Below are 14,775 nucleotides of genomic sequence, written 5' to 3'. Positions count from 1 at the left end.
TGTTTCAAGCACAATACAGTAATACGCTGACAGTAAATGTATAGAATAATCATGTTTGTACATGTATGTCAAGCACAATACAGTACTACGCTGACAGTAAATGTATATAATACCCCTGTTTGTACATGTATGTCAAGCACAATACTGTTATACACCGCCAGTAAATGTATAGAATAACTCTGTTTGTACATGTATGTCAAGCACAATACTGTTATACACCGACAGTAAATGTATAGAATACCCCTGTTTGTACATGCATTTAAGCACAGTGTAGTTATACGCTGACAGTAAATGTATAGAATAACTCTGTTTGTACATGTATGTCAAGCACAATACAATTATACGCTGACAGTAAATATATAGAATACCCCTGTTTGTATATGTATGTCAAGCACAATACAGTTGTACGCTGACAGTAAATGTATAGAATACCCCTGTTTGTACATGTATTTAAGCACAGTGTAGTTATACTCTGACAGTAAATGTATAGAATAACTCTGTTTGTACATGTATGTCAAGCACAATACAATTATACGCTGACAGTAAATATATAGAATACCCCTGTTTGTATATGTATGTCAAGCACAATACAATTATACGCTGACAGTAAATATATAGAATACCCCTGTTTGTATATGTATGGCAAGCACAATACAGTTGTACGCTGACAGTAAATGTATAGAATACCCCTGTTTGTATATGTATGTCAAGCACAATACAATTATACGCTGACAGTAAATATATAGAATACCCCTGTTTGTATATGTATGGCAAGCACAATACAGTTGTACGCTGACAGTAAATGTATAGAATACCCCTGTTTGTACATGTATGTCAAGAACAATACAGTTATACGCTGACATTAAATGTATAGAGTATCTCTACTTGTACATGTATGTCAAGCACAATACAGTATAATACGCTGACAATAAATGTATCGAATACCCCTGCTTGTACATGTATTTCAAGAATAATACAGTAATACGCCGACAGTAAATGTATAGAATACCCCTGTTTGTACATGTATGTCAAGCACAATACAGTAATACGCCGACAGTAAATGTATAGAATACCCCAGTTTGAACATGTATGTCAAGCACAATACAGTTATACGCTGACAGTGAATGTATATAATAACTCTGTGTGTACATGTATGTCAAGCACAATACAATTATACGCTGACAGTAAATGTTTAGAATACCCCTGTTTGTACATGTATGTCAAGCACAATACAGTTATACACTGACAGTAAATGTACAGAATACCCTTAATTGTACATGTATGTCAAGCACAATACAGTTATACGCTGACAGTAAATGTATAGAATAACCCTGTTTGAACATGTTTGTCAAGCACAATACAGTATAATACGCTGACAGTAAATGTTTAGTTGTACGCACGTATTGCGTATTACCCTGTGGACGTTCTCGCACCGTGACAACGTTAAAGTCAATCATCAACATTTGTCCTTGTCGAAAAAGGTATTTGTTCAATGGAATAGTTTTAGTTATCCTCTGGCATGCCCCGACATTTGGCAGCTGTTGCAAATCAATAGCAAATGTCACTGATGTATGATTAGTAATTTGACGTATATATGAACGACTATTCATTCCGATTTTCTCTGAGAAGCTTCATCAATGCCAAAGAAATGGTTGGTTGAGTACTTTTTTCTATCCATAGATAAAAACAACATATGGCTCAAACAAACATATGTAATTTTGAATATAGAGATTCGACATCGTGCAAATGAATAAAACCAGAATACAATAAGGTCAAATAGGTTTATGGAAACCCTCGTACGTTCTTAGAGATATGTGAATAACACAAATGTAAGTTACAAAAAACGACTACTGGTTATTCAGCGACCACAGTACATTCATGACTTTTGAATCCCCGTATTGATTTTAAATGTTCCTCTCTAGACTTTCAATGCACTGGAAGGAACCAAACTCGCAGATAGATCCGATTCCCAAAACTGATTCATATGATAAGATTTGGTTTACATGTGTTGTTTTGTAAAGCTCATTTTGGTTCCTTCAATGTTGATGTTGTTATCGGATATTTTGGAGAGGACCGTACCCGTTGATACACTTTGTGTGAGTCCAGGAAGACGGAAAGTGTTATTTGGACCGCGTACACATATACAGTACATTACAGCGTGCAAAACCCAGCACAATGTTGGCCATGTTTTGTATTAGGTTTTATATATGATGCGGTACTCATACTTTCCTGTCGTCAACCTATATTCAGGAAATGAATCGACGTTGAATTGATAAAATGGCTCGATATAAGCGCCTGTATTACTGCAAAGACGTCGTTATGAAGAAGCATTTCGGGAGCCCGCAACGTTTTGCTTCTTTCTTCAGTAACATGTCGGGACCTGATTTCTTTATTATATGCGTAAACATAATTTGTCAGAAGCAGGCGGTGACACAGGTGACAGGTTTGTCTAAGTGTTCGATTAAACAATTTACCTTATCAAACTCCGGTAATAAAACGGAGGCGGGGCTCTTTAAGCGGCATAGACTGCCCTTTGTTTTATTTTAAATGGTGTAGTAAAAGAAAGGTTATCTTTGATTTAAGTCTTCATTTTAAGCAAAATATTGCCTTCAGACGTAGCATATATGACGTCAATAACTCAATCCGTTAAAGAAAGCATTAATTACATACCCGTCTTTGTTTCAGCTTCTTCAATCAGAATGAAAAAACCGGACCAACTAATATCTCCGAACAGTTACGGAAATCGTTCGGAAGTTTACCTTATTTTCGGACCAAATTAGAATACGCATTGCTATGTTTCATATATTTTTATTTATTAATCAATTCATTTTATTATGTAAGGTTACAATAATAATAATAATAATAATAATAATAATAATAATAATCATAGTTAATCATAGTTATAATAATAATAATAATAATAATAATAATAATAATAATAATAATAATAATAATAATAATACAGAAAGACAGACGCACAAACATACATACATACATACATACATACATACATACATACATACATACATACAGACATTCATACAGACGCACAGACAGTTTCACAGACAATCAAACATACGGGCATACAAACATACGAACGCACATACAAACGCCCAGACAGGCGAACAGACGGACATATATACATACAGACAGACATATATATATATACATATATACATATATACAGACAGACATACTTACAGGCGCACAGACAGCCGCACATAGTCGTGCATGCACATAAGACGCACATGCAGACATACATACAGACAGATGCACAAACATACGCACAGACAGACATAATAAAATATATTTTAGAATAGATTCAATATCTATAAAACAAAGCAATGCGTATTTTAATTTGGTCCGGTCCGGCCAGTCTTTTTATACCAACACAAAATAAGGAATTTTCCGAAAGATTTCCGTAACAGTTGGGAGATTACATTTGGTCCGGTCCGGCCAGTCTTTTATACCCTACCATTCTTTGCGCATGTCCAAAAATTGAAAGGAGTTATTGACCTCCGGGCCTTTGTTTATACGCCTCGAAATGGAAAAAAAATACATTATTTCTTTACACCTTTTACCAATTAGGTTAAAGAAAAACATTTTTACAAAAGATAAATCGAAATCACTCTAACAGTAGTCAAAAAAGTATCATTCTATTATTCTAAATTTTCAACAACACTTGTCTGTGCATACGCTTACAATCGAAAGGCAAAAATCAATCATTTCCGTCTCCAGTACGATCTCATAAACCAATCACTAAAAAAGGCTCGCTTATAAGCAAACGTAATGACAAATTAATCTGATTATATAATAACTTATATCAGTTATGGACATAGGCAACGCACCATTTATAACACTGTATGGGTTGTCCTAGCAAATTGCGTAGTCATTCATCTTGATAACGTAAAATATCGTCAAAATTACATACATAAAAAGTAATGTACTTTATATCATTTTCACATGATATACCATATTTCCGTTTAAATATAACTAACTTAGTATTTTTCTTTATAACACATGTGTAATATAACAGTATCACTCCGCATGTGTGTTAACAATTGAGTTGCAAACAATAATAGGTCTTATTCAAACAAGACATGCACTTATTTTAAATTATGATTTAAAGACACTGTTTTTTCAAATAAAATAGTTCAATCTAAATGTTAATGTCCTCACTTCAAGCCCTTTCCTATTCTTCCTTTCAGCCTTCATTACCAGCCGCTAGGACGCGTTTTGCTTCAAAATCCGTATTTTCTTGCTAGTACTGGATCTTCCGGCTGTTGGTTATTTTTGCGTCTTACGTCATTGCAGAACATTGATAAATGCTTCGCACTTACCACGTATTAACACTTTGAATATATGGCTCACATGCTTAATATTGATTAATTTATCATATCATCTAGTTTTGGTTTGGGTGGTAACACTGTTTTGCTATCGTACTATTAACGCTGGGTAGTGACCGATAAACCTAGTCCGCTCTTAAGCATGAGTATATCTCATCAAACCCTGACCAAAAGCATGTTATATGTATAAGGTAAAGCAAACACAAACAATTTCATTCCACCGCTTTTTGCTTTTTGCTTTATCCACGGCCTTTTTAGCAAGTTAATATTTTCCAGGAGACCAGTTTGATTTCCAGTCGTAATTAAAAAAAAGTTTAATATCTAGATTCATAATTAATTAATTGTTTGCATATTTATAAAATAATTTAAACGTATAGCAGATAATATTCCAATTATTTACAAAAGTTGGTTCCCTCCGGTTTCTCCGGATTTCTCCGTATCACAATACCACACTCTCGCTAACAATCGTGCCAACGACTTGAATAAGCCAGCTTGCGTTATCAGGTACTTCACCAGAACCACTGTGCAGCCGCTTTTCTGTATTCGAAGGCAACAATAGAGCCTTATAAGTTACAATATCTAGCAGAACACCCATAACCCTGAGAATGTCGAATTAAAGTCAAACCTTTGTACAATAAAGTCGATACTTGATTATATCTCGGTACGCCAGGTACTGAAGGTTTCCTGTTCCTCCCTTTTTTGGGTTGCAAATATCTTAGGCTCAAATCTCAGGGTTCTCACCAGATATTTCACGAAAGTACGTTCATCATATGCTAATTTCAAGTCTCATAGTTTTTGCATTGGTCGAGCCACAGAGTTTGCATTGGGCGGTGTCTCCAATAGTGACATATAGCGGATAGAGAGCTGCACTTTCGACTCTTATAAAATAGATATCAGACCAACAAACTGGTACTCGTTGCTCGAGCGGGTAAAGCCCATAGTGGATTGGATGCAAATGAAAACGAGTGTTTCAAAAGTTATTTTTTTTAAACCGGGCGGCAATTAGCTCTTATCCATGGAGCTAGGAATGTTAAAACTTTCAGATTTTGAATATATACGTAGCTATAGGCAGCTATAACCTAGTTCCTCAATGATGCTTCTGCAGTCAAATACGTTGAACATTAGATAAAAATTTGTGGGGCAAATTTGTTCAGAAGTAGACCCACAAATTTGCTTTGGCGGAATTTTTTAGGAGGCATACTTCTGACTTATGTTGCGTTCGTAATATTGGTCTTAACCATGAATGAAACTAGCAAGATCAATTATTCTAATTATCTCCCTTGGTCATGGAGTCAAACCTCGGTTGGGATGATGGATTGTACAGGCTTTGGCAGAATATATTCATTCAATGATGTTGGTTATAACTACAAAACATTGGAATGCAATAACGTGCCAGGATTAAGCCCTTATAGCCTAACACTGATTTAAGTTTCTCTCTAATTTTTGGCTGTTGATCGGAGGGTATGTATGATACATTTGCTAGGTCAATGGACCTACAGACCTAATGCTAAAATAGTTAAAGCACACGTATATACTTAGAACAAAGAAAACTAATAAGAACATTGCTTTTTTATAATTAACTACGGCATGCTGTATAAATTATTTATACGTCCATAACTAATATTCTAGCACACCGGATAGGCATTTCCGGTGACGTCAGCCGTGCTGGAAAATCCCATCTGGCATCCCCCATGCCAGATGAGTCACGCGCTGTGACGTAATACTTTTCATTTATTTTATTTTACATTTAATGTAACCATAATTATGAGATATCAATAGATGAGTTCCATAACTATCATTACAAAAAAAACACCTTCAAAACAAAACAAAATAACCCTTAAAAGACGTGATACTAAAGTAACTTCTTGACGTATGCAGCGAATAAATATTAATGCGCGTCATGACGTCAGCTTACATCATCGCACGTGCTTTTTGGTGAAATTTACAAAACTGCGCTTTTCTATGCATTTTTCACAAAAAAGTGTAATTCAAGGTATGCTAGAAAAAATATCTATCATGTGTGTCCGTTCCGGATCGAAAAATCCGACCGTCGGGCACGCTGCGTAGCCGGTAACTCGGCAAGCCTCGTTACCTGGTAACGCAGGTGCCCTCGGGTCGGATTTTTCGATCCGGAACGAAAACACATGACAGATATTATAACTATTGAATCCCTATGTTCATACTAGAGATGTTACTGGCAATGTCTATGGCGTTAAACAATGGACATTCAGTGTAACATCATTTTTTTTTGCCTTGATCATCCGTACAGTAAAGCTTAAACAATGTGTGTTGCTGTGTAATAACGCGTTAAAATGTTAAAAGCAATTAAGCTTGAAAAATCTGAGTATTGTGAATATAAACTGTGTATTAAACCGAAACATCATCAGCAAAACGCTGTAACATTTTCTGGATTCTTTATCTAAACCACTATCATTAAACTTAACGGTGGACTAATAAACACAGCTTTCATTATAGAAAATACGAGTAACATGCCCCCACTTTAAGTCCTCTCAGTCGCTTTCTTTAAATTATTAAAACATTTTCACTTTGGGTAACATTAAAAAAAGAATCGTTGGAAACATTGAAAGATCTAAACATAGCCAAGAAATAACAGAAGGGGTTTTGCCGCAGTCGCGCACCAAAGATATATCATATTTTGGATGGTGTTATGTTACGCTTTAAAAACAATATATCTATCGAAATGGTTCACCATAGAAGCAAAATGTGTTAACAGTCAACAGTTGTAGTGAAGATACTTTTTAACAACGTTATCTGTCTTGGAGGCACTTTCAAAATATTATTGAGTCCAGTTGCAACCAGTAACGTGTTGCTTATTTATCCCTAAATATATCGAAATATACTGACTCAATCAGAGATTAAGCTTCTAACAATTTTACCGTGTTCTCAAAATGATTTCATTTGCTCACACTGTGAAATACGTTTCATTCAATCATACAAATCAAAAAGGTTAACTTATAGTAACTAGATGGTCAAACATGTGTTCCATGGTTTCTGTTTTTCCCCATTTGTTATTTTATAGCTGTAACTCTGATATTGAAGGTTATGTTCTTCTGTCCTTCCCCTTGTAGACATAATGGTAACCTCATTACACTATTGAAAAAAGAAAGTGATTATTTATATAGATTGTATTTAATCTTTGTCTGTCAAAAGTACACAATAAAAAGACCCACGTGTCCGCATACAGACGATCTAACTTCTTGCTATTTATGTGTTAACATCGTAGTGTTATGTGTGCGGTAAAGGGTAATAGTAATTGACGATATAGTGGGTGCCGCCATTCTGTATTCAGTCAACGGGATGACCCGAGTCATTTCATTTACATCTCCTCAGTATTTTTGTTTTATTTTATAGTAATGTTGTAACAAAGTAACCATGACGTTTATATCAAACACAGAAATATTCAAACTGTTAAATTTGAAATAAGTGAATCATTCGCGTATATAAATCGTTTTCATACGCATCAACACGGTTCTTCACCACACATTTTGAGCAAATTTGAATGAAAGTTGTAATCATTAATTAAAGCTGCCTTCTAAAAGATGGACCGTTTTGACAATGTTTTTATGAAGTTTTGTCTTAGAATGAGCTAGTTCTTTTGCGTTAATGTCTAACACCCAGTGATATAAGACTGCTGACAAATATTTCATATTTACGTTCGAAAATTGATGTTTTATGCCAAAAAGCTTATTTTTCTGAAAGCATTTGTAACGCTTTTAGCGCATGATATTTGCACTGCTGTTATTTTCACGGCAATAAAACCATCTGGTTGATTATGTTGTTGTCGTTTCTGTTGTTGTTGTTGCTGTTAGTTGGCTGCAGTTGTAGGCGCAGTGGCGGTTGTTGTAGAGATAGTTGTTTTATTTTCTTTATGTTGTTGCTGTACGGGTATTAGTGGTATAAGTATGAATAGTATTGGTTCTTGTTGGCACCGTAATAGTTGGTGTATGCCTAGTAAAGCTAGATGGCATTGTGTTTGTTGTTGTGAGTTGTGTTGGCATAGACAGATGTACTGGAAAAAGTATTTCCAACGCTTTCAATGGCTAAATTTCGGGCAAGCAGTGAATACCGCAGTGCTAGAAGAGCTTCGGTTTAAACATAGTTCTGTTCCGAGCTTGCCTGATATAGTCGAGCATTTACGATAGTATAACAATTCACCCTCGTGGACACAATCCGACCAAGATAAATATAGAGAATATTTTAGTTTTAAGAATTGGTGGTGGTGGTGTTGTTGTTATTGTTGTTGTAAGAATATGTTTTATTGTTTTTGTATAAGGCGTAGTTTTAAGAATATATGTTGTTGTTATTATTATTATTATTATTATTGTTGCTATTATTATTATTATTATTATTATTATTATTATTATTATTATTCGTGATCACAATGAATTGTATTTGTAATCGTAGTTAGCCACTTATGAAACTATTTCTTTCTGTGATAACCTCGAAACTCAGCACTCTCTCTCTCTCTCTCTCTCTCTCTGTAAACCACTCTCACCCCAAATACATTACAATAGATATTCAATTGGACCCACATAACATTAATTTTCTTTGGTTAATTTCGACATGTCTCTTAGACTAAGTCTTATTTATTCTTTAATTGCTCTTTCAAATACTCGAACTAAGATCCTGTATTGACCCTTGGGAGAGTTTGCATACGACCATTATTTTCTGTTATTAAACAAGTATTTCAAAGGGTTATGCAAAACAAAGCAAGCACCATGTTTCGCAAATGTGTAAGGTGTTTTTAATTGAGCATAACAGCTTATCTCCAAAATCAGCCAATAGGTTACTTATGTTCTACCAGTCTTATAAGTCACAAAAAGAGATATATGTTAAGTACACACAAGTATACATATGTATACCATGTTCATAGCCAAGAAATCTACAGTTCATAAAGCCAAAATTCAGGATAGATTAATCAGATGTAACATATCATCCTATATGACATCATTATTACGGCTCGTACTTGCCGCTATAACCACACCAAGCCGGTACATCACAGTCATCGCCGCCCCTACGAGAGGAAACAAAATATGAATTCAAGCTTGTTATCAATGTATTACCCGAAGACACGTGAACATGGTGAAGTGTTTATTTAAAGACACATTATATAAGTTTCAAGTTAAATTTTACAATGTGGTGCTTTGTGTATAGTATACATTAAAAGAGTGCTTCTAAACAATTAGAGAACAATTTCACAATCGCTAAGATTATCCCGATTGATACTACACTATATTGTTAATAAACTATTTTATTATTTTCCGGTCAATAATTGAATAACTGTATTGTATATATAGTACATGCAATATAATTTAACGTAGAGTAAGAATTCCCAATGATTTGCGAACGACCACGTAAATGGTGATTTACCTTTTTGCCCTGTGCTTTTCGGCCATGTCCTGCAGATCTAGGATCACCTTCTGGATGTCATTCTGGTCGCCCGACACAACACCCAGGGCCTCAGCCACGCGCACCCTGTCTTGCAGCAGCCTAAGCCGATCCAAGTCATCGGATCGCGGAGGGCTTCCTGCGTTTGCCACCTCGTATTCAATGAGAACAGCCAGGTCATCCGCCAGCCGCTTTACCAGAGTTTCTCCTCTATCAAGTGGAACACCAGCTGAAGTGACACTAAGATTCTTATTAAAAGTACCAAGTATAATACTTAAATACACATGAAAAAAGCAAGCAGTAGAGCATGATAGCTAAAATATGGATCATTAAGACTGTATCATTGAAAAGTTAAAAGAATACACTTTTGTGCTTTTCCTGTCTTGGGTATGCCATTTTTTCAGAACAATACTTATGTGAAAAACTACAGAAACAAGCTCAGTAGCCAAAACTTTAAACATTAACCTGGTTTAATGGTACTGGATAAACACCAAAGACAAAGAACACAAAAACAAAAAAATGGCAAACAAAAAACATGGATAAACAGCACAAAACTCCACAAACAGCACAGTGCATATATACTAAATAAAAAAAACTAGGTATGGTTATCAAGGATTGTTAGGTACCGCCTTGGAACGGTCAGTAAAATGTAAGTTTACGTGCACAAACCTCACTCAACAAGCCTAAATAAAGTAAAAACGTAACAGGTAAATCTTATCAAAGTATGCATTTTCCAAATTAAACTCAAGTCTTAACCATTATGAATATAGCAGTGTCAGATATCAGTTTTGAATAAACGTCAACGTACGGCAACCGAAAGAAGCCCAAAATTAGTTACAACATCTTGAGATATTGTACAAGTATTGTTTCCTATCAATACAAACAGAAAATGAATATCCAGGCACCATAAAATCATAAGTAATATTAAGTTAATTAAAGATCATCATACTGCTGTTGTATTATGCTATCGATTATATTCTTTAACATGATAGTAAAACTCTCACCAAGACTTCGGAATTCGAGAATAAAGATCAAGCTCGTGAACACCAGACATCTTTGTAACAGCACCATCCTCGGTTAATTGTGAAGTAAACGACATGAGCATCTAGGATCCTTATATACCGTGTGTCATTCACTATGGAGTTATTCGACTAGGCCACGGTGTGGGAACGTACACCATTTCGAATCATATCGTTACCCGGTGTAGGTTAAAATAAAATAAATTACATGACTTTAACATCAAGTTCACATTACCCAAGGATCATTAACAAAGTTCACCAGTAGCGAATTGTATAAACAGATTTATACAAGGTAAAATTTTACCGCCGGTAATGTTTCTGGTAAATTGGCGGTTAGTAATTGTATATAACAAAATCAAGATTGTACCGAGCTATTTACCATGATAATATTTACCGTCCTCCAAGAGGTGGAAAAAATAGGGTAATTAGTAATGCGTTTGATCCTGGAGGTTGTATTCGACTCTAGTGGATTTTTGCAGATTCAGATTTCACGAGGCGATTACGATTATTATTCAATTTCTGGCTAGACCACTTAAAAGTCACTTGTTTTAATAATAAATGTCATTTTAACATATTGGACTACGGACTACCGTATTTTGCGATATTTATTGCGTGTGGGTATATAATAAATTGATTTACCGTCTCAGATACATGAATCAAGATTGCCGACCAGAAATAAACAAACGCTCGATTTACAACTCATTTCTTCGTTTTTAAAGATTAACATGGTATTTATCTTCAAAACAAAGCATGTGATTTTTAGGTGTAAGCATGTTTTTGTATAGAGTTTCATACGTTTGTATTTCCGACGATTTTCAGCAAGAACACATCTATGTATTTTATCGAAATAATATATGCTTAAATGAAAAAAATAATGATTAAAACTGACACGAGTAATTTGAAATCGTTATGGCAAATATGAATATTGTACAGGTCTAATACCTAATATTAATTTTGACTTTTTAGTACAATTATGTCTGTCCGTATTGCATTGTACTTCTTGAATTGTGTGTATACTAACTTAAACTCATATTTTGTATGTTATTGTTAATATGAATAGAATGTCTTCTCCATATCCAAATTATTGTTATAAGTTGTAAAGAACTGGTTAAACGTTATTTTTCGAAACATTTTACAATCTTTATTTACCTTGCGTGAAAGAACCCATTTTAATTTTTATAGTCTATTGATGGACTGTGTTTTGAATCACATTCATTGCTTGTCAGTTGATCAAACAATACGAAGCAAAATGTTTTGTAAAATTATTGTTTTCATGAGCATTTTGCAACAGAACAGTTGTTTACATTTCAACATTAGTACACAATTAATTTTTACCCTTCAAATACCCGTTTCAGTTTCTTGAAAAATAATTAGAAAGAAAAACAAAACGAAGGAAGTTGTAAGCCTAGCGAACCCGGTTTCTTACGATTTCCACAAAAATTAAACAGCTAATATTTATCGTAAATATTTTATAGAAAGATAAAATGCATTGAATTCAAATATATTACAAGCACAATACAGTATGCGTGGACAGTAAATGTATAGCATAACTCTGTTTGTACACACTTATTGCGCAATATCTTGTGTACGTTCCCACACCGTGACAATGTCATAGTTCATTATCGATATTAGTCCTTGTCGAAAAAGTTATTGTTAAATGGAATAGTTTTAGTTATCCTCTGATATGCCCCGACATTTTGCAGATGTTGCAAATCAATACAAAATGTTACTGATATATGATTATTCATTTGACGAATATATAAACGCTATTCATTCAGATTTTCTCTGATTAGTTTCATAAATGCCAATGAAATTGTTGATTGATTACGTTTTGCTATCTTTAGAAAAAACCCAGATGGTTGTAACAAAAATATGCAATTTTAAATATAGAGGTTCGACATCTTGCAAATAAATTATCCCGCAACACAATAAGGTCAAATAGTTTTATGGAAACTCTGGTACGTTCTTAGAGATATGTGAATCACGCAAATGTAAGTAACATAAACTACTACTGGTTTATCAAGCGGTCCCATGACTTTTGAAATCCCCTTATTGATTTTGAATGTCCTCTCTAGATTTTCAATGAACAAGAAGGAACAAAACTCACAGATTCCCAAAACCGATTCATATAATAAGATATTATTTGCAGTATCTTAGAACTCATTTTGGTTCCTTCAGCAATGTAGTATCAAGATGTTTCCTCGGACTTATTGGAGAGGACAATACCCTTTGAATCCCCATTGTCATAGTCCAGAAAGACGGAAAACGTTATTTCGATCGCGTAGACACATAGACACTACATTACAGCGTGTGAAAACCAGACAATTGACAACATTCTGTTGGCCATGTTTGGTTTATATTTTTATATAGCAACACAAATGATGCAGCACTCGTTCTGTTCCCTTCCATCAACCAATATTCAGAATATGAATCGACTCCTAAATACAACAATAAACCGATAAAATGGCTCGATATAAGCGCCTGTATTATTGCAAAGACGTCGTTTTAAGCAGCATTTCTGGAGCCCGCAACGGTTTGTTTCCTTCTTTCTTTAATAACAAGTCGAGATCTGGTTTCTTTATAATATGCGTATACATAATTCGGCAGAAGCAGGCGATGACAAAGATTGTTAACTCAATGCATTTTGAAGCATCATATGTTTTATTCAGAATACAATTGATATGGTTTATAATTTCGTTCGTATTGATGCTTTAATACGGCAATAATGATACGATTTGATAATTAAGTTTGGTGCGCTTCATTGAACATTTGAATGTTAAGCCCATGTGTATTCAGTGAAGGCAACTCTTAACAAAATAAGCAAACGTAATGACAAAGTTATCTGTGCATATTATTACTTCTATCAATTATGAACATAGGCAACGTATCCTGTGCAACACTACTGGGTTGTCCAAGCAACAATAATCCCCCATGTAATCGACTTCAAAGATAGCAATATATGAATCATAAATAGTGAAACTACAGCCCAAGTCTTAATTAAATATTGTTATTATTTTTGCAAGGTCAAAAGCTCAGTCTCATTTTTACCTTATTTCCGTTAAAATATTACTATCATCATCACTATAGATCATGTTTTTTTATAACACATACTTTGTAATATAACAGTATCTCTCCGCATATGTGTTAACAATTTAAACATACAAACAATTATATGAAAGAAATGTTTTGTCAAAAGTATTTTGTTTATTTTGTGGTTCTTATTTGATATCATCTTAGTATCTAGTTTACTTCTAATTGTAATGAAACGATCGGAAATATATTTTGTTTTAGATTTAATAATTTTGGGAACTTCATTTTCGTTGATGCATGTAGCGCGGGAAATGGCATAGCTTTGTCAGTTTGAGATATTAGGCTCATTAAAAAGAATCTGATACTCATCACAATATAATACACAATCATAATCAACTCACCAAAGAGCTCGACAACGTCTCGCTTTCTATATGTATATATTAACCTTAATTTCGTATTCTGAAACCATTTTATTATCTTCAAAACGATACACGCATACCGTACTGGCATCGCAATAGGCGTTTTGGCATTATTTCGCATATATATCTACCAAATAACTGAATGCAGACATAGTTTGAAGAAAGTCTGATACTAAATATCGATTAATTTATCATATTATCAATTCTTGGTTTGGGTGGTTACAATGTTTCGGGGGAGTACGATATCGATACAGTTGAATAAATAATTAGATCGTACAATTTACGCTTGAGTAGTGACCCATAGACCTTATCCGCTCTTCTGTATTCGAAGGCAACCCTAGAGCCTTATTAGTTACGATCAGGATATCCAAAACAAGCAGGACACCAATGACCCTGAGGATTTCGTAGGAAAGGCAAACCTTTGTACAGTAAAGTCGATGCTTGAATATATATTTCGGTACGCTCAGGTGGTGAAGGTGTCTTGGTCCTCCATCAGTTTGAGTTACCAATAACTAAAGCCTGTTTCTAAAGCGTCCTGACCAAATAAATCAC

At 34.4% G+C, this 14,775-nt stretch overlaps 1 protein-coding gene across 1 annotated transcript; it reads right to left on the bottom strand.

The window, feature by feature from the left end:
- Positions 1-9,189: 9,189 nt before the first annotated feature.
- LOC128246227 (uncharacterized) lies at positions 9,190-10,826 on the bottom strand. The gene is made up of 3 exons (XM_052964420.1): positions 10,760-10,826; positions 9,738-9,984; positions 9,190-9,381 (listed from the first exon to the last, which is right to left on the bottom strand). Exons 1-3 carry the CDS (start codon positions 10,824-10,826, stop codon positions 9,321-9,323), a joined length of 375 nt encoding a protein of 124 aa, XP_052820380.1. The 3' UTR covers positions 9,190-9,320.
- Positions 10,827-14,775: the final 3,949 nt, after the last annotated feature.

The sequence above is a fragment of the Mya arenaria genome, chromosome 9, assembly GCF_026914265.1.
Source record: "Mya arenaria isolate MELC-2E11 chromosome 9, ASM2691426v1".
Lineage (NCBI taxonomy): Eukaryota > Metazoa > Mollusca > Bivalvia > Myida > Myidae > Mya > Mya arenaria.
This window is presented reverse-complemented; position numbering and strand designations above follow the sequence as displayed.

Bases quoted from the DNA above. Each gene is read 5' to 3' on its own strand.
- LOC128246227 (XM_052964420.1), bottom strand. From the start codon at position 10,826: ATGGTGCTGTTACAAAGATGTCTGGTGTTCACGAGCTTGATCTTTATT. The intron at 9,985-10,759 runs GTGAGAGTTTTA...GTGTCACTTCAG, and splicing joins TCTCGAATTCCGAAGTCTTG to CTGGTGTTCCACTTGATAGA. The intron at 9,382-9,737 runs GTAAATCACCAT...TTCCTCTCGTAG, and splicing joins GAAAAGCACAGGGCAAAAAG to GGGCGGCGATGACTGTGATG.